The 20,337-nt window shown below is 47.9% G+C and overlaps 1 protein-coding gene across 5 annotated transcripts in view; it reads left to right on the plus strand.

The window, feature by feature from the left end:
- The window catches only part of KANK4 (KN motif and ankyrin repeat domains 4), a 71,554-nt gene that overhangs the window by 45,224 nt on the left and 5,993 nt on the right, over positions 1-20,337 (plus strand). For 4 of the 5 annotated variants that reach the window (XM_079776804.1, XM_079776803.1, XM_079776805.1 and 1 more), the window contains 7 exons: positions 1,976-3,889; positions 5,177-5,288; positions 7,883-8,101; positions 8,995-9,082; positions 11,160-11,370; positions 13,934-14,076; positions 17,607-17,807. In XM_079776804.1, coding sequence (XP_079632930.1) covers positions 1,976-3,889; positions 5,177-5,288; positions 7,883-8,101; positions 8,995-9,082; positions 11,160-11,370; positions 13,934-14,076; positions 17,607-17,807 — 2,888 coding nt within the window. Of the gene's footprint in view, positions 1-1,975; positions 3,890-5,176; positions 5,289-7,882; positions 8,102-8,994; positions 9,083-11,159; positions 11,371-13,933; positions 14,077-17,606; positions 17,808-20,337 lie in introns of those variants that run through there. The other variant, XM_079776807.1, reaches the window with a different exon arrangement.

A 20,337-nucleotide genomic window follows, 5' to 3' on the forward strand; every position in this document is an offset into this window, starting at 1 on the left:
GTGGAAGTTGCTTCAGCTCCCTTTGTCTTAACTGGACAGTGGGTGCATGGCTCTGACCCTTGCCAGAGCCTCAAGGTTGACCAGCCTTCCGGACTCCTTGTCCACCTCTTTCTGCTAGTGAAGGCAATGGGCAGCTTCCAACACAGAAAACCTGGGAAAATAAGTTAGGAAGGAAGACTGTTCCATGATTATGCATCTGTCACCATTCGTGTCACACTGTACTATACTTGTTGCTGTTTCTATCTACGTGACCACACATTTTTTTTGAGGGCAGGGCTATACCTGATTCATCTTTGTGTCCTTAGGATTTAGCTTAGCAACCAACACGTAGGTGCTCAATAAATAGTGATTGAGGTAAGTGAATTGAATTATTGCTATTTTGTAATTTTGCCCTCAGAGCCTATTACTCTTAGACCTAAGCCATCAGTCAGTCACGAAGAATCTACAGAGCTCCTTCTGTGTACCCAGCAAATCAGCCTCCATTATGGGGTTTCACTCCTCTATATCTGAGGCTTCCACAAAGATAACTACAATATTGAGCATGTATGGAATGTTTAGCCTGTGCGAGGTGTTGTTCTAAGCACTTCATGGATATTCATTAATCAATCCTCACAATAATGTCATTTGCCAATTATTCCCATCTTATAGATGATGAGACACAGGGAGGCTAGGTATTTTCCCCAAGGCCACAGAGCTGAAATATAGACCAGGTTCTAGAATACATACTCTTGGCCTCTGTGCTCTCCACGAATGTCCTGTCCTGAACTCAGCATTTCAGAGCATGTTTAGCAGAATGTCACAGAGATAATAAAAGGTGTCACGTGAGCAACATCAAAAGGACAAAGGCTGTTTCACCTAAAGAAGGAGCTACTTGGGAACAAGCCCCTATGGATTCAAATACTTGAAAGACTGACTTGTTCTCAGTGACTTCTGTTGGAGTCAAGAAAATGAGTGATGGCCTAGCCAGTTGATTGAGCATCGTCCCATGTACCAAGAGGTCACCTGTTTGATTCCTGGTTAGGGCACATGCCCGGATTGCAGGCTTGACCCCTAGCAGGGGACGTGCAGGAGGCAGCAGATGGATGCTTCTCTCTCATCGATGTTTCTCTCTCCCTCTCCCTTCCTCTCTCTCTAAAAATATAAACAAATCAGTGTTGCCTTGGTGTGATGGAGAACTGTCTGATGTCCCCTGAGAGTTTGGGCTACCCTGAAAAGTCATGAGTTCCCTATCTCTTGGAGGGTATATGCCAATGTCCCTTTTGACATTATATGTCCCTTTTCCCTAACTGCCTTTTCTAGTCTGTGAAAAAAAAAAAAATGTGGTATTCCTTACTTGGCATGAATTTTTGAAAGTGAAGTTCATGTTTGTTAAGCACTAAGAAGTTTTCAGATGAAAAGGAGTATGGGCTGTGCATGATTACGTGTTCCCGAGCTCTCTGATCTTCACCTAGAGGCTCGGGCGTCTGAGGAAGGTTAAATAACGTAGAAGGCTACTTTTGATGTGTCTGCTTTTATCAAGGTTTACTAGTACCTATCTGAATAATGCAAGGTTCTTTAATGTTGAGACAATTATATAGCTCATCCTTTGAAACTTTCCATATTCATAATTGCCAATTAGCACCCTGATATGGCAAATTCCTGGCCACTTTAGTTCAGCAATTACATTACTCAAACCCAGTAAAACAGTGGGAGACCATTTTATTTTGCCGGTCTGCAGGCAGATTCCACCGTAGTAACTGAGTTGACCTACTGCAAATTGGAAACTATTTCCTTACGTATTTCCTTGCAGACTTTGGCTAAGTACACATTGATTTAATAACATGGATTCTTAGCACAGCCAAAGGACTGTGAGCATTGCAGCATAATTTAGAGGCTGGAACATGTAGGAGAAGTCAAAATCATAGATATCAGCCCTCACCACCTGTGATTCTTATTAACGTTGTGCTTCCTTTTTTACTTGCCTTATGTCTTCCAGCCAAAGCCCAGTCCTCTCAGGGGGACGAAGAGAAAGGCCCTCCAAAGAGCCTCCCCTACTCCGTGGAGACCCCATATGGCTTCCATTTAGACCTGGACTTCCTCAAGTATGTGGATGACATTGAGAAGGGAAACACCATCAAGAGGATTCCTATCCACCGAAGGGCCAAGCAGGCCAAGTTTAGCACTTTGCCCCGAAACTTCAGCCTTCCCGACAGCGGGGCTCGCTTGCAGACTGCTCTTTCCCACCAAACCTGGTCCCCAGCGCTGTCCAGGAAGGTGTCGCTGGGGACCGAGGAGCGAGCCCTCTCCCTGCCGCCTGGTGAGCACCCCCAAGCCTCCGCGGGTGGGAGTGAGGGGAGCTACCACAGGAAGGCCCTGCTGGCCGAGGCCGCCAGGCAGCTGGAGGCCGCTGCCCCCCGGGACCCCGAGCTGCCCTCCGGGAGCGGACGGCCCCAGCTTTTGAGAGCATCGAGCATGCCAGCCACCCTGCTGCAGAACAGGGCCTCGGAGGACCCCAGCCTGCACTTAGGGCCCCCCGCACCTCCCGCCCTCCCTCCGCTTGCGGCCCAAGGCAGCGTCTGTGACCGCACCTTTGGCCCCGCGGAAGGATTTGCGGGTGTTCATGACTCCACCCCAGGAGCAGCCACCCAACCCAAAGGCAGAGAGTTTGGAGACCTGGTGCCGGGGATTCCGGAGCTGGGCCGGGAGAGGGCTGAGCCTCCTCAGGGTGCAGGAGAGGCCCCGCCGCACCTGTCTCTCCCAAGGCCTCCCTTCTTATCCCAGAATGCGCTTGTGGTTTCAGAGGATGCAAAAGACGAACCTCCCCCCAGAGGAGCAGAGGTGGTGGTCAGCCCTGGCTGCCCGACGCCAAGCCCCCCACCTCTGCCATCACCCATCCCTGAGACTGAGCTCCCCCTGGAAGAAATCGAGCTCAACATCAGCGAGATCCCGCCCCCGCCTCCCGTGGAGGTGGACGTGAGAAGCGTTGGCATCCGGGTCACGGAGGAAAGCCTGGGCCTTGCCCCCGCGGATCCTGGCAGCATCTCCAGCCTGAGGCAGCAGCTCCTGGCCCTGGAGGGGGAGTTGTCCGGGAAAACAGAGGAGCTGGCCCAGGTCAGAGCTGCCCTCCAGCAACAGGAGGAGGAAATCAAGGCCAAGAGGCAGAGGATCCAAGAGCTGGAGTGCACAGTCGCTCAACTGGCAGAAAAGGTTAGCCACGAGAACACCAAAGACACCCAGGGCCAAGCGGATGCCATGGTCAACACTGAGCCTGTCCAGGGACTCCTGACCAGGGAGTCGTGTGACAAGAGCATTGGTGTTAACCTTCTGAGCAGCACGGAATCTGAAAGTTGGGGGGCCCGAGGAGAGGAGAATGACCTGTGTGGGCAGGACAGTCATAAACAGGGGGATCAGAGCCCAGCAGAATTTGTGCCACCATCCCAGCTGTCACTGCCACAGGACCCCGAGATGGTCCTCAGCTCTTCTTTACATAGCTGCCTCTCCACTGAGCTCAGGATCGAAGAAGCAAGCTCTGAGCAGGAGGGAGACCCTCAGGTCGGGGGAGCAGGAGACTCTTCATGGAGCAGAGACAGAAAGGCTCCCCCCGCAGGGAAGGAGGAGGCCAGTTCAGAGCTCCCAGGGAAGGAGGGCTCGGGAAGGCCACCCAGCTCACCCACAGATGCCACTATCGGGCAATACGTTAAGAAGATCCAGGAGCTCCTGCAGGAGCAGTGGAGCTGCCTGGAGCACGGGTACCCGGAGCTGGCCAGCGCCATCAAGCAGCCCGCCTCCAAGCTCAGCAGCATCCAGCGCCAGCTCCTCAGCTCCCTCAACCTGCTGCTGTCTGCCTACTCCGCCCAGGCTCCAGCCCAGAAGGAGTCCCCGGCCCCCTCCTCCTCTCCACCACCAAAGGGTAAATACTGGTGCCTGAGACAGGGAACCATGTCTCCTTAATGGGACAAGCCAAAGGGGAAAAGGGGCTTTAATTGCATGCATATGTTTTTAAAAGATTTAAGCACCTCTAGGAACCTAGTGTAATAAAAACTGACCTATGTAACAGTGGAGGCTCTGTGCCCCTATTCATGGCCTTGCTCTGAGGTTAGGATTGACTGCAGGATATACAGCTGTTCAGCTATAGTACAGGGCACAGAGATGCCAGCCTGGGGTAGGGGTGGTGGTACATAGGAGCTTAAATCCAGCCCACTCTCCACCTCTTCACTTGCCAAGCCTTCAGCACTATGTCCACCCAGAGGGGTGCCTATATCTCATTTGCATGGCACAAAGGCACGGTCTAGGGTGGACAGTGGCCCTGGTTGTGTGTGCTCTAAACCTCAGCCTCCCTTCATTGTTTCCTGAGATCCTCTCTGGTTCTTATACATTAGAGGTTTTCTCTGGCCTAATTTCGCAGGAATGTTATATTGAGATCTGAACATTGTGTGTGTGTGTGTGTGTGTGTGTGTGTGTGTGTGTGTGTGTGTGAGATAGAGAGAGAGGGGGGGGGGGGAGAGAGGTTGAGTGACACATGTTGACCCTTTGGCTGAGCGGCACTTCCTCTTGTAACAGACCATACACTGTTGAATAAAGTGGAACCATATTTTGCTTTGCTCAATGAGCAGCATGCGAGTCTGCTTCCTGCCACAGATTGCAAATTGCCTGCTTTCTCATTATTTCGTGCTAGTTCTAGTCTTGCCCATTAGGAAATGCCTCCTCTGCCTTTGAGCACAGCCAAAGAAGACTTGTGCTCTTGCTCATGTGTCTCCCATGCCTGTCCCACATCACAGTGTCAACTGGCCGAGGTGGGAGCAGAGGTGGGACCAGGAGTCACGTGAACTAACTTCTGTGCTTAGAACTGACTACCTCCTTCTCTGCCATTTGCTGAGCAAGGCTGAGCCTCAGACTTCCCAGCTGTAAGACATAGACAACAATGGCACCCACACCACATGGCTCCTTCTAAAGAGTGCTCCCACTGTCAGCCACACAGAGGGGCTTTGTGACCAGGGACACTTCAGCTGGCACTCACCAGAAGGCTAGGCCTCCTCCAGGACCCTCAACATATTTGATTGACATCATCTAGTCCCCTGTCCCTTTCTCCCTCTTCACACACCTTCACTCTGGATCCCCTCAATGCAAGAGTCTCGGTTTTGCTGCATCCGGGGGCATCTCCAAGATCATTCTAACCTGTGCTGTTGTGTCTGCCTAGAGCTCTCCCCGTCGACCAGCCTTAAATCCATAATGAAAAAGAAAGACTATGGCTTCCGTGCAGGAGGTAATGGGACCAAAAAGAACCTTCAGTTTGTTGGGGTTAACGGTGGGTAAGCATCGCTCGTGAAGCCCAGACTGCCCCCCACACTGCCTATCCCTCTGTCGTCTCAGCTCTCTTTTCCTAGGGGAAAGCATCTGGTTTTCATTCTTCTTCAAGAGAATTACTCTCAACGGCCCTTTAAAACTCCATCTCGGGTTTGCATGTGTTTGGCTCCTTGCCAGCTGTGGTCTGTTGGATCCTGTGCTTTTAATATGTTTTAGCTTTGGTGTCCCCGGGGCCAGGATTCCAGGTGGCTTCTGGGAGTTTGAGGGGCACGTGGGCCCTTTACGGAAGACATGTAATCTGAACCACAACACTGAAACTAGGACAAACTCTTCATTTGTTGAACTTTAAATTTCAGCCGTTTAATTTTTTTTTTCTTTCTTTTACTAACTTACGGCAACCCAAACCAACATTTTTGAGGAGGAAGAAAAACAACCAATGTCTGATGACTTAGAACATGAACTAAACCGTATATATTCCAGAGAGTAAATCACTGATTTAGAATATCTTCTAAATAAGTTATTCAATAAGCATTTCTGAAATGCCAACAATGTCTTAGGTGGTGGGGATAAAAATGTCCAATAAATCGTGGCCCCTGCCCTTAGCTCACAGTGTGGGCCTGGGCAAAGATAACACAGGAAATAAAGAGATGTTGATATGATGAGATGAGTTCTAATAAAGAAGGAAGCGTAGGCTGCTATGGAAACGCAAAGGAGGGGCACCCAGCCCAGCCAGTGGGGGGGTCTAAGAGGCTGCCCGGAAGTGGTAGGAACCCCTGTTTATTTGGGTCAGACTAGGAGGGAGATACCAGATTCAAACAACAGTGACATTACTGTTGTACATTCTGTGAGGGAAACGTCAGAAATGACGAAATGGGGTCATAGGAGAGTTGCTGTTCCCACTCCTGCTAACGTCAGACACTGGCCTGAGGAGAAGCTGTTTAGTGTTGAGCTTTCACCAGTTCGTGTACAGAAAAGGAGGATCCGCCTAATCTCAAAGTGTAAAGCAGGCCCCCTATTGCTGGCTCCTGCCTTTCTTCCTTCCAGTGTGCTGAGGCAGGCCCATGGGGGTGGGGGGGTGGGCTTTGCATCTGCTGTCCACTCGGCTTAAAGTGCTCCCTTCCCAGATAGTGCTTAGTAGTTGTCACTCAAGTGCAGTGGTTTTCAACGGTGGCTGCACCTGGGGGAGCCTTTAAAAATAGCAGTGCCTGGGTCTTCTCCCTGAAGGCTCCAGCTTAATTAGTCTGGAGTGTAGTACAGGTATTGGGAATTTTAAACCCCGTCGAGTGATTCTAAAGTGCAGCCAAGGTTAAAAAGTTCTGCTTGAATTAAAGTACTCCCTTCTCCCATCACTCTAGCCCATTACTCTTTATTACTTTATTCAATCCTCAGTATTTACTATTTGAATATATTTTTACATGTTTATTTTCTGCCTGTCCTACTAGAATATAAGCTCAGTTAGGACAGGGACTTTGATATACACTTAGAACAGTGCCTGGCACATAGTAGGTGCTCAATAAATTTCTGTTGCATGAATGAATGAACGAACTTCCAGGTGAAGTTTTTATGGAAACAATTTTAATATAGGAGCTGCTTGGTAAACATATTATATCCCCTATTAACCACAAAAGCAAAAGGTTGTTCCAAGCACAATAGAGGAAGAAATATTCAGGATTTAAACAAGACAGATTGTGAACATACCAAACAACAGGCTGGGTTTGCAAATACAGTAAACACAGGGGCCACCATTCAGAGAAAGGGCATGAAGGGGTGCAGTGTAAGCTGCAGTCTCCCCAGTCTCTGTGGCAGTGTCTAGTGGCCCTAAAGCCTGAAATCTTCATCCATTGGAGGTCTCCTGTTGACTATCAGCAGAGGAATCAGTAAATCTCCCAGGACTTTCCTCCATGGTCTCTGGTCTGCCACCTTAATAGAGTTGCATATAATTGAACATGAGGATTATAGCTGGTCGGGAGGAGCCCAGGTGAGGTGTTGGCCCTTGCCCTCCTTTGCTATTCCAAGCAATAGTTGAAATAGGCTGCAGCTGAGAAAGGCAAATGCTGGGTTCAGGCATTCTGACTGGGAGTAGACACTGATGGCTCCTTCCTTGTCAGGTGGAAAATGGGCTATAATGAGGGTGGGGGGGCTAAAGAGAAGTCTCACAGTCACCCACAGACATGAAAATGTGTCAGGCAATTCAGAAAACTGAGGGTGGGGATGGGAAATGTTTACCAAATGTTGGTCCTCCTCTGGGCAGGGCATAGGATTCCAACAGCAAATGCTTGTGTCAGAACCTTGGGTTGCCTGACTGCATCATCCGAATGCATTGGTCAGTTAGGGCATGTGCTGTGTGTTTGCTGCCAAGATCTTAGTTAATGATCTTTTCTCCCCAAATGGCCTCTGGCATTAGAGTCAGAGCTCTTAACCTCACTTACCTCTGACACCAAGGTTCCTGGGAGCCCCTTGTCCAGGCCTGAAGGTATAGAGAATGGAGGGTGTGGTTAGCAAGCTGGGAAGGGTTAGCTAAAGCCCACTAGGTCTCATTCTTGTTGAATGGGCATTGGGCAGGAAGCACAGAACAAGCCACCTCTGTCTCCTTTCCCAGCTATGAGACCACCTCCAGCGAGGAGACCAGCGGTGAGGACAGCTCCCCAGAAGACTTGTCTGACAGCGAGGCTGAGAAGAAATGTGATGGCCCAGAACATAGGTGGGGCAAGGATGCCCACCCAGGCTGCAAGGCAGGGCAAGGCATCTCCGAGGGCACCTGCAACACAGGCCAGGGAAAAGGGCCTGGGGAAGAACCCCCCCTTCCCAAGGCTGAGAGGTGAGTCAGATGGGTATAGATTAGGAACTTTTGAGATAGGACAGGGGTGTTTATTCACCCTTTTATTCAATCATTTGTTCCTTTGTTTATTCATTCACCAATATTTATTGAGTTTCTAATCTATGCCATGTACTGTGCACTGGTTGAACTAAACAGATGTAACTCCTGCCTTCATGGGTATACTGTCATAGATTGAGCTCTACAGATAAAGCTAACATTGGCCTAGCACTGGGAATATGAAGGACATGCATTCTTATATAGTTGTAAAAACAACCCTTCAAGGTAGAAATGTTTATAATCTCCACTTTACAGGTGTGGAAACAGAGGCTTAGGGAAGTTAAATGACACAGCTAGCAGGGCGGGGATTCGACCAAGTCTTTTCTGATTCTTACCCACACACTTTTCTGCCTCTCCCATTGGCTATGCTGATGTAACTCTTTGAAAGGGATGGGAGGTCATGTGGCATGATGAAAGAGTACTTTACAGTTGGGCTTACCTGGATTCAAATCCTATGTCTGCACAGTGTTATTTTAGACAGGGTACTTAAGCTGTGGTCACCTCAGTTACTTCATCTGTAAAATGTAGATAACAGCAACCAGATAGGTTTGATCTCAGGACTGGATGAGGAAAAGCATGTACAATGCCTACCGTAGTGCCTGCCACATAGTCGGCTCTCAATGAACGGTAGAAATAAGTACAGTAAAAAGGGCAGTGTGCTCTGCTCACTCTTCAGAGGAGCTCAGAAGCCATGCCTCATCATCAGGACACCCCATATTTCTGAGGAATGCCCTTATCCTGAGAAGTGGCCCAGTTTGAGCTGCTGAGAATGAAGTCAAGTTAGAGAATAACCTTTTCATCAACATGGAGACTGATACATATATTTTTTTCTTTAGATATAAACCCTCCGAAGAATTTCTTAATGCATGCCGGGCATTGAGCCAATATCTGCCAGACAGCGGGACCACCACCGACCAGCTCTTGGTACTCTGATTTTTCATTGTCATGTAGAGATTCCCGTATTGTTTAAGCGGTTAGTTCCAACTGCGTGACGTTGGTCCCTTAGCTGAGGCTGCAGTGTGAGTCCCTTCCCTCCGGGTTCTCTCTCATTTGCCCAGATCTTGCCTGTTGCCTAAGGTGATGGATTATGCTGAGAAAGTGAAACTGACAGATATACCCTGGAAAGCAAGCCTGGTGCTCAGAGGCTTTTATCAAGGGTTATTAGGCATCACACCCTGGATGTGTGTCATACCATTATTTGTGGCTTAGGCTCAAAATTGCCTTGCAAGTGGAGCTGAACTGTGGGGAGAATGGAAAAGAGCATGTAGAATAGCAATCGTGGATTCTATTCCCAGGAGCACCATCTATGAGATATTGGTCAAGCCAGCTCAACAGTCAGGGCCTCAGTTTCCCCATTAATAAAATAAGGGTAGTAGGCAGCATTTCTCCAACTACCCTCAAGCCCTAGCATTTAATTTTGTAGTCTTTACTCTTTTTCTGGAAGTGTACCTACTGGCAAGAGACCAAGAGCAAGAAACTGCATCTGTTTGCTCCTTAACACCTTTATGGCCCATGGAGATTTAAACATGTAACAATGGGGTTCTACTTTTAATCAAGAGATACAAGCTATGAGAGCAGCTGATAAGACCCAATGTGTAACAACTTGTAAGCGTTTTTCAAAGCCTGTTTTGTTCTCCTTTGCAGAACTGTAGGAGTAAAAACGATCAATTTAGCCCAACCCATTTTCGCTACTTTATCTTAGCTGATTTGGTAAATAACTGTTCCCAGATTGTTAAAAAAAAAACACCACAACAATAAGTGATGTGGATATTGATTAAAATTCATGTTACTTATTCTTGAATGAATTACAGAACTAATTTATTCCTTAGCTCTCCACTTAAAATCTATCACTATATTCCTTAATATTAGGGTCTTTTTTCCAATTCTCCTAAAGATTCCATGGGCAAAGGAGTTTTATATAAAAAAGTGTTTCATCCACAAAAGATTCCACTATTTCTGCCTAGAAAAGTGGTTTGCAGATATGCAAACCTGACACCATACCCATGTTAGGATCAGAGCACAAGACCCCTGCCACCCTACCTCAGAGAGAAAGCAGGCTGTACAAGGACCTCACTCTGTAGAGCCGTGGGGGGTTAGGGAGCTAGCCCCTTTTTGCACCCAATTTTGTAGACAAGACATGTAAGGTTCAAAAGGTTATATGACTTCCAAGGTCACATAACTGAGCCAGGGCTTACATCTGGCCACGTTGGTTTAGTGACTCCAAATCCAGTACTCTTTCCAGAATGAGTATGGAATCATTTCTGATACTGGCATCCCCAGAGGTAGGTAATCTAACCATGTTCCATTTTAAACACCGAGGTCGTGTCACACAGAGTTGATGCCATTTGCTCTGGAACTCTCCTCATTCATGGTTGCAAGGAACTGAGCCACGTAGATAGTGGGGTCCTGCCCTGGGTTATTCAACTGCTCCTCTGAAGGTCCTAGCAAAATGTAAGAGCAAAAAATCATTCCAGCACAGCTGTTTGGGTTTTGTGTTGAGCATGAGTTAGTTGTGTTGTTTGCCTGGGCTTTCAGCATTGCTCCAATCAGTAAGATGTTGTGACTTTCTGTCTGTGTCTATGGAAAACACATACGTCCTGGTCGAGTCTGGGCTAAGGTCAATATAGACTGGCTGGATGCCCATGAAAGAGAAGGTCTTGGCTATCCTGTGCATACAGGGGCTGTGACCTAAACTTACAGTAGACTCGAACTGTCACCCAGCAAAGTGCTTTGTTACTGGTTACTGCATTGCGCTCCCAGTCCCCCTTTCCACCTCACGCGGGACGGGAGCAATCGCACAGGTTCCAAGTATGTATGTTGCTGCATCCTCAACCCCACTAGCCCTGAGCCCTCCAGGAGTCAGTCACATGGAGAGTTGGAGGGAGCGAAGGAATAGAAGTGGAAGCATCCAAAGCTGACTTTTCCTGGTAGAAACGAATACCGCAGCTGGAGCACCCCAGGCCAGATAACCTTCTGGAATTGGAATCTTTTGGTATTTCAGAGGCAAAACTTGAACACCATCAGTCAAGAGTGGTTTCGCGTCTCTAGCCGGAAGTCATCGAGTCCTGCTGTGGTGGCGGCCTACCTCCAGCCTCACTCCCCACACTTCCTAAAGCTGCTTGTCAACTTGGCTGACGGAAACGGAAACACAGCCCTTCACTACAGTGTGTCCCACTCCAACTTCTCCATCGTCAAGCTGCTGCTGGAGACAGGTCAGAAATGGTTGCATCGATGCTCTGGGTCCCTCCCTGAGGGGCAGTTCTTGTACTCTCTTCTTCCCAGGAAGGGGATTATTTTTCTGAGTTCCTTCTGTTTTCTAGGAACTGGGCGAGACCATTTTGCTTTTAGCATATCATTTATGCTTCACCACACTGTGATGTGGGGATTATTTTTCTCATGTTGTAGTTGAGAACACGGAGGCGTAGGTCACAGTGCTGGTAAATAGTAGAGTCAGGTTTTGTATTCAGCCTGTCTAACTCCAAATCTACACCACATTGCCTCTAGGAAGGTCACATGTTACCATCTTCGTAAGAATTTTTAACAAAGGTCATGGCGGGAGCAGAGGGCCTGGGTGGAAAAGGTGAAGAGGTTAAGCAAAAAACAACAACAAAAACTCATAGACAGACAACAGTATGGTGATTACCAGAGGAAATGGGATGGGGGTGGGGCAGGAGAGAAGGTAAAGGGGACATAAATGGTGATGGAAAGAGACATGACTTGGGATGGTGAACACACAATATAATATACAGATGATGTATTATAGAATTGTACTCCCCTTAAACCTGTATAATTTTATTAACCAATGTAATCCCAATAAACTCAATTAAAAAAAACAAAGGCCCTGGCTCCATTTGGCCATTTGACTCAATTTGATTCATTCATCCTTCATCAGATATACTGTATGTGTGGATTACAGTGAGCTCCACACTAGCTAATACTAAAAGCTACACACTAGCTAGGGGTCATTTCTACCCAACAGAACTCAGCAAACTCAGTGAAATGGGGCTTTTGTCTGTCTCTTCCTTTCAGTATCCTCAGCACCTAGACCAGTTCCTGGCTCACAGTAGGTGTTGAGTGAATATGTGTGTTAAATGAATGAGTGGATGGATGACTCCTGGGAGCTAGGTTAAATTCCAGTAAACTTCCAATTCTCCAAAATTCCATTAAGCAACCTTGAGGCTCTTCACCTGAATCCATAGGTGACACACGTAATAACAGCGTAAAGTTCTTTCTGCATCCCATATCATCAGAGGAAGATGAAGGCATTGAAATACATTGAGCCAGTTTTACTGGATTTCATTTCTTTGTAGTTTTACGGACACCATAATTTTAAGAGGTAGCTCAATTGAGAAAGGTACATCATAAAATGGAGATGACATTTACTGTGTTCAGTGTTAGGGGCTTTCATTATAAAACATGAGTAACAATGACACCTACTGCTTTTTGAGTGCCTCCTCATTCCAGACCGACGGTCGAACCAAGACCCTTTGTGCTGACACTCTAACCACTGAGCCAAACCGGCCAGGGCCCTAAGTCTTTCTTCATGAGCAGGTAGAAAGGATGTAAAGACAAGAATACCATTGTGGACAGTAATAGTAGTAATAGCACTTATTGAGGTTTTACTGTATGGTAGATGTTCGAAGTACTTTAAATATATAAACTCATTAAATTCACAATAACCCTATGAGACTCGTTCTGTTATTATCCCTGTTTTATAGAGGGAATGCTAAGAAAGGGCAAGTAACTTGATCTCCTGAGATAGTTTTGTTCTTGTCCAAAAGAGACACAGGCTTTTCAGATAAGCAAACATACAGGGAAGATTTGGTTTTCCCCTTAAGAGGTGGGATTGTTTATACAACACATAACAAGCTGATAATCTTCTACCATCTCCTGTGGTGGAGAGGGATACAAATGCATAGTTCCAGGGCTACAAAGCAGAAATTTCTTTTGAATTCTCATTTAATATTTCATTTTTAAAATAAGCCAATTTTTCATTGTTATAAAATGTATATTCTTAATTATTTTAACGTAAAAAGTTGTGGAGATTTTTTTCCCCTGTTTTTCTTTTTTCTTTTAGAAAGAGAGAGAGCGAGAGAAGCATTGATGTGAGAGAAACACCAATCAGCTGCCTCCCACATGCACCTTGAAGTGGGGATTGAGCCCACAATGTGGGCATGTGCCCTGACCAGGAATCGAATTGGTGACCTGCCACACTAGCCAGGGCTTCCCCTGTTTTTCAAGTGAGATGCTGTTCCTAAAGATTTCCCATGTTTATCCTGTGGCGTTTTTCACACCCCCTGGTACATTACACAGCATATCACCATGTCCATTGGAAAGGACATACAAACACAGCCATCAGCTTAAAAATTACACACAGACACAGAGAGAGTGAAACTTAAAATGTGTGGCCAGGGGAGTGGTGGGCTTTAGAGCCATATAGACTTGAGCCCTGGTCCCACTTCACCTTTACTTTGGCAGTTCACATAGCTTCACGGACCTTCAGTGGCCTCATCTGTAAAATGGGAACGTGGTCTGTGCTCCACTTTAGGAGATAAAGTCATGGCCTGCTGTGGACCTTCCTTGCTGGGTATCCTCAGAAAACCTGTGAAGAAAAGTAGCCAGTATTAAAGGCTGCTAAAAATAGAAAGCATCGATTCCTTCCCTGGGAAAGGATTGCTCTATTGCATTTTAACCAGCAGCATCCTGTTAACAGGCTCAGGCGTCTGGCTCCTGGCCCCTCGGGAGCTGTTCCAGTGCTCGTTGCTTCTCTTGCAGGCGTCTGCAACGTGGACCATCAGAACAAAGCTGGCTATACCGCCGTGATGATCACTCCCTTGGCTTCTGCGGAGACCGATGAGGACATGGCTGTCGTCTGGAAGCTCTTAAGAGAAGGAAATGTGAACATCCAAGCTACCCAGGTAGGAGAGGTGAACTGATCTCCACTTTTATAAGTGTGGGAACCTCCCAGTTTTATTCTGCCAGTGGGGTGAGAAATTCCATGTAAATCCACAAAATGTTTTTTAACCCAGGAAGGCTGGGGCTTCCAAATGGCGTGTGTCCAAAGCCTGACCATTTGGTTGCCTCGAAAGCTCCTGAGACCCAGACAGGCTGGGACAGAGGTCAGGAAGCTTGTAATTTATGTCCCAGTCTAAAATTGGACAAATTCCATCTGGATTGAAATTCTCGAGCCAAACGTTCCCACAGTTAGCACCTCCGGAAGGCATGTGCTCGAGGGCCGCTCTAGGAAGCCCTGCAGGTGATCCATCTTAGTCATGAGTTGCAGAGCAGTTCAGGCGGTTGGGATGTCTCTGTTCAGCTGCCGGGCTCTCCTACCTGAGAACACAGAGTAGGGGTATGGTGCTAACCCAGTAGGGCTCTGAGTTAGACAAGGCTCCGTATGGGACAATGGGAACCTACCAAAGGCTACTTTCCGGCCTTCGACAAATACAAGAACAAGCAGAGTGCGTCCAACTCTCCTTTTCCCCCTAGAGCAGTGGTCGGCAAACTCATTAGTCAACAGAGCCAAATATCAACAGTACAACGATTGAAATTTCTTTTGAGAGCCAAATTTTTTAAACTTAAACTTCTTCTAATGCCACTTCTTCAAAATAGACTCGCCCAGGCCGTGGTATTTTGTGGAAGAGCCACACGCAAGGGGCGAAAGAGCCGCATGTGGCTCGCGAGCCGCAGTTTGCCGACCACAGCCCTAGAGTGATCACAGGTGGTAGATGAACTATCAAGAACTGTGAAGGGCCTGAGATTTTACTTTACCTTACAGCTAGCAAGTTAGCATGCTACAGTATCATGGGTGCTGGCAGGTGGCACAAGACTCGTGCCAGAGGCGAAGGACAGTGTATGACAGCAGTAGTAGCAGCCACAGCATTGGCATTTACACCACTTCCCCCAAACCCAGTTCCCATTCCCTCAGGGCATTGTGAGGAGGGCCAGATCCCTGTGCACAGAGTGGGTTGTGTTGCTGGAGAGGAACCCTGAGCTTAGGGAACCTGAATCTTTTATGCTGGCCAGTAAGCATGTCTGCCCTCTGTTCTGGAGGAGACAGTCTCTGTCTTCCAAAGCTGTTCACTGTACAAACATCCTTAAAAAGACAGTCTAAAACAAACGGGAAGATAGTGCCTCACTCACAAGATGTGCATAAATCCAAGGAACCCATGGAAAATTGTCTCTCAACAACATGTTAAACTCCACTCCCCCACAGCCGAAGTGATTACAGGCCAAGCTGATGGCAAAGTCACTTTGCAGACTTTATCTCACAGCAATCCTATTGATGGCGAGATATAGACATTTGTAGATTATGTTCTGGTTTTCACCCGCTTATAGCTCCCACTTCATATGAGTCAAGCTGTTTTCATTTTAATATGTTTTATATAAACATATGGATTTTTTTCTAAATTGGCCTTCATGCAAGAGGGGATGCTTACCTATGATCAAAATCAACTCCCTTTTTTTACAGAGGAGAAGCTGATGGTCGAAGAGGGTAAGGGACTCAGCCCAGGTCATCAAAGGAGGGATGGGAATTCATAGCTGCAGCTGCCCCCTTCAGCTCCCCCTGGGGTCCTTACTATGATGAGAGGTGCAGGTACCAGGTTAAATGGGAGGGAGCTGGGAGTCTCCTGGGATAAGCTGCTTATTTCTCCTTGTACCTCCAGGGCCCACGCAGCACCTGGCAGATAGCAGAGCTCTGAAAAATGATCATTAAATTAGATTGTATTGAACTGGACCAGGAAGGAGATGAGAAAGGAAGGGGCCCTGAATCAGGCAGAGGGGCAGACATGAAGACAATCTGCATATGTCAGCCGGCTTTATAATACCACTTGCAGGGACGGGTCTGGATGGAAACCTCCTGATCTGGTTAGTTCAGTAAACAACCATTACCTCAGGGCTGAGTACAAGCAAAGCAAATGCATTCCCATGTACTGACGTTCTCTCTAACCCTTATAATGATAACAGTAGTTACCGAGCATTTGCTAAGTGCTCAGGTCTCACAGCAACCCCACGAGGCAGGTAATATTTATTATTAATCGGTTCCATTTGACCAGACCAGTGGTCGGCAAACTCATTAGTCAACAGAGCCAAATATCAACAGTACAACGATTGAAATTTCTTTTGAGAGCCAAATTTTTTAAACTTAAACTTATTCTAACGCCACTTCTTCAAAATAGTCTCGCCCAGGCCGTGGTATTTTGTGGAAGAGCCACACTCAAGGGGCCAAAGAGCCGCATGTGGCTCGCGAGCCGCAGTTTGCCGGCCACTGGACCAGACCATGCAAAGTCACCGATTCACACAGGCAGTAAATGGCAGAGCCAGGACTTTTGTGATTGCCAACCCCCTTTCTTTTCTCTAAGCCCCAGGGCTCTGGGTGGGACGCACAATCCATCAGTGCCGGCAGATGGGCGCTTTAATCAGTGAACACATCAGCAAACGTGTCATTGGCACCTTTACTTGTAAGACCCTGTGCTCAGAGCCACGGGGGATCTGAAAGAAGAGAACACATAGTCCTTGCCTCGTTCTTACAACCTTACAAAGCCCGATGTCCCATCAAAGGGACGAGCCCGATCTGCCTGGAACCCAGGAGAACCATGAGGGCAAATACAACCAATGCCTGAGAGGACTGTGTATGCACAGGAAAATCTATGAGAAATGATGGTCAATTTGTAATCAGAAAAATTCCCACTTTACAATATCATATTTACAGCTTTTACCTCATTTGATTTCTGCAAAACCCCTGTTAGGTACATAGGATAGATCATTATTATATTAGTTGTTAAGAAAAGAGAAACCAAGATTCAGGGAAGACAAGTGAGGGGTAGAGCAGAACCAGAGCCACGCCCACCGATGATCACAGGGATGTAAGAAACTGTCAATGTATTAGAAATATGGATTAGAAATAACCACAGAGCCATTTGAGATCTTCTTGAGACAAGAGGGCTTTGGGTGCCATTAAACTGGCAATCCCAGAGGCGTTCAGAGCAGACCAAGGCTTCCTGAGGAAGTCAGGCTGGGGCAGGCAGTAAGAAGCCATGGTCCTGAAGCATCCGGCCCTCACTTATTCCATCATTGGACATGTGTCAGCACACACCAGGTGGGAGGCACTGGGGAGACAGAGCTGAAAAAGACAGTCCCTGCCATCAAAACTTTCATTCCTCGAGAAAGAGATTGACAGGTTGTAAATGCCAAGTGGTAAGTGCCATGTTGTGAATCCCATGCCTGGGAGTTGGTAGAGGGCTTTAGAGACGATGTAGCTTTTGTCTAGTGTCTTAGAGGACCAGTAGAAGTGTGCCAGTGGAGAAGGATGTGTCCCATACCAAGGGCAGAAGAAAATTCAAGTCACTGGTCATTTTCTGGAGAAGTTATCCCTGAGCACACCCAAGCAGGAGAGGAGTCCGCCCTGTAGGTGGCAGCCTGACCCACCCCTGGGCTCTGTGTGCAGGGAGGCCAGACTGCGCTGATGCTGGGAGTCAGCCACGACAGGGAGGACATGGTCCAAGCGCTACTGAGCTGCCAGGCAGATGTCAACCTGCAGGACCACGATGGATCGTCGGCCCTCATGCTGGCCTGTCACCGTGGCAACGCTGACATGGTGCGGCTGCTCCTGGCACACCCGGCCTGTGACAGCAGCCTGACAGACAAGGTGAGACTCCTAGGGATTAACAAGTAGGTCTTCCCCTTCCTGTAAAGGGCCTTGCCAGCCAGCAGAACTTAATGAACCACATGGCAATAGCAACAGACTCAGAATTGACCTGCTGTGGGATTTAAATGAGATGACCCACGGTAAATGCTTAGAGCCTTGGATTTGGGAAACCCCAAGCCCTAGCCTTTCACACCATCATGAGGGAATGTAACCGGGCCTGGCCTTGGCCATGACCTCTTCTGGTCATGGAAATAACAGCATATGGGCTTTAAGACAGCAGCTTGGATGGGGAGCTTCTGCTGCTCATGGGGACTCCCTGAAGGCTGGATGAAGGAGCCAAGTGTACATTATGCCTACTCTCTGACAGTGATCCGCTTACAGAATAACCCGCTGCACCAAGCCAACCTGCTTAAAGTTGCAATGCCAGCCGCATGCTTCTTAAATAAACTTCCTTGTAAAGTGATGACAATGATGGTAATGATGATGGTGGTGGCAATGATAATGACAATAATGATACTAGTTCATATATATCAAGCGCTTTCTCTGTGCCAGGTACCGTACTAAGCATTTACCATGGACCATCTCATTTAAATCCCACAACTATCTTATGAGGTTGACTCGGTTGTGGTGCTGGTTTGCTCACAAGGAAATGGAGGCACCGAGGGGTTAAGCAACATCTCCCAGATCACACAGCAAGTGGAACCCATCTCCATCAAATTCCTAAACACAGACTCTTAGTTGCTGCATCATCATCATTGTTGTCACATTGCAAGGTCCATGTTTCCGGTTTCCTGCTGAATCCTCAGCACCTAGTAGAGTGTCCGCCATATATCAGGTGAATGAATCAACAGGTGAATGAATGAACCCCTAAACTACAGAAGTAAATCGTCAGGATATGACCCAATGACTGATCATTGTAGCAGGCAGTATTTCTAGAGTACTCACAGGAACTAAACTCTATCCATGCATTACTCACTATTCTCAATAATCCCGTGAGGTAGATACAGCAATCTCCATTTTTTTTAACTGATAAGAAAACAGAGGCCTAGAAAGTTTATGTAGTTACTAGAGGCCCGGTGCATGACATTTGTGCACTGGGGGTAGGAGGGGATAGGAGGGAAGTTCCCTCAGCCTGGCCTGTGCCCTCTCGCAGTCTGAGACCCCTGAGGGGTCCTTAGCGCTGCCATGGAGGCAGGAGAGGCTCCTGCCACCACTACTGTGCTTGCCAGCCATGAGCCCGGCTTCTGGCTGAGCGGTGTTCCCCCTGTGGGAGTGCACTGACCACCAGGGGGCAGCTCCTGCATTGAGCGTCTGCCCCCTGGTGGTCAGTGTGCCTCATAGCAGCCAGTCATTCTGCCTTTCGGTTGATTTGCATATTAGCCTTTTATTATATAGGACTAGAGGCCCAATCCACGAAGGTTCGTGTAAGAATGGGCCTTTCTTCCCCTGGCTGCCAGGACCGCCTTCGCTCCAGCCGGAGCTGCCTTTCTGCCTTCCCACGCTGCCCAGAGCGGCTGGGGTGGTGCAGAGTGCTTGCGTCATCACCATGGCGATGACGCAAGCGTCCCGTCCCGCCCCCGGCCACTTGGCGCCTGTGTATAGAAATTAACCCACCATCTTTGTTGGGTTAATTTGCATACTCACTCCTGATTGGCTGGTGGGCGTTGCAAAGGTACAGTCATTTTGCATGTTACTCTTTTATTAGTGTAGATCAGGCGTCCTCAAACCATGGCCCGCGAGCCACATGCGGGTGTTTTTGCCGTTTTGTTTTTTTACTTCAAAATAAGATATGTGCAGTGTGCATAGGAATTTGTGCATAATTGTGTTGTTTTTTTTAAACTATAGTCTGGCCCTCCAACGGTCTGAGGGACAGTGAACTGGCCCCCTGTTTAAAAAGTTTGAGGACCCCTGGTGTAGATTATCAAGTCGCTGATTCTTGGAGCAGGAATTCAAGCCCGGGTCTGACTTTAGTGTCCTTAATGTTGGCACTATCATTTTATGCTTTAAACAGACCTCTGTATACTTTCAGAACATCTATAGTTCCAAAGGAATAAAGGCCTGGGGAGGGAAGAGAGTCGCTTTCCTCCCCAGGGACAGCACCTCTCACTACGGTGCCCCGTCTGATCTATCCTCGATGGGTCCATCAGTGAGTCAGGCTGCTTGGTCCCTGAAATCGCACACCAGAAGCAAGCGCTCCAGTTCAGTGTCTGAAGGTCCCAGGAACCCCAGCTCTGTCCCAAAGCTAGAAGCTATTTGTGGGATAATTAGAGAGCACTGACCCTCTTGAGATGCATGCAGGCACAGCACAGCGGAGGGCTGCTGGAAATACGAACCTCCTGTTATTACTAGTCAGACAAAGGATCTGCGTGAATGAGCTCCCTGCAGGGTCGCCCTGGGGGAGAAGGAGCAGCCCTTTCATGGGAGCAGGCCCAGGGCCCTCTTCGGAGTGACCACTCCTGTCGCCTCAGGGAGGCCTGGGCGGGAGGCCTGTGGGACAGGGGCAGGAGCTTCGGCAGTCCCAGGTTAGCTG

Source organism: Cnephaeus nilssonii, assembly GCF_951640355.1.
Source record: "Cnephaeus nilssonii genome assembly, chromosome: 7".
Taxonomy (NCBI): domain Eukaryota; kingdom Metazoa; phylum Chordata; class Mammalia; order Chiroptera; family Vespertilionidae; genus Cnephaeus; species Cnephaeus nilssonii.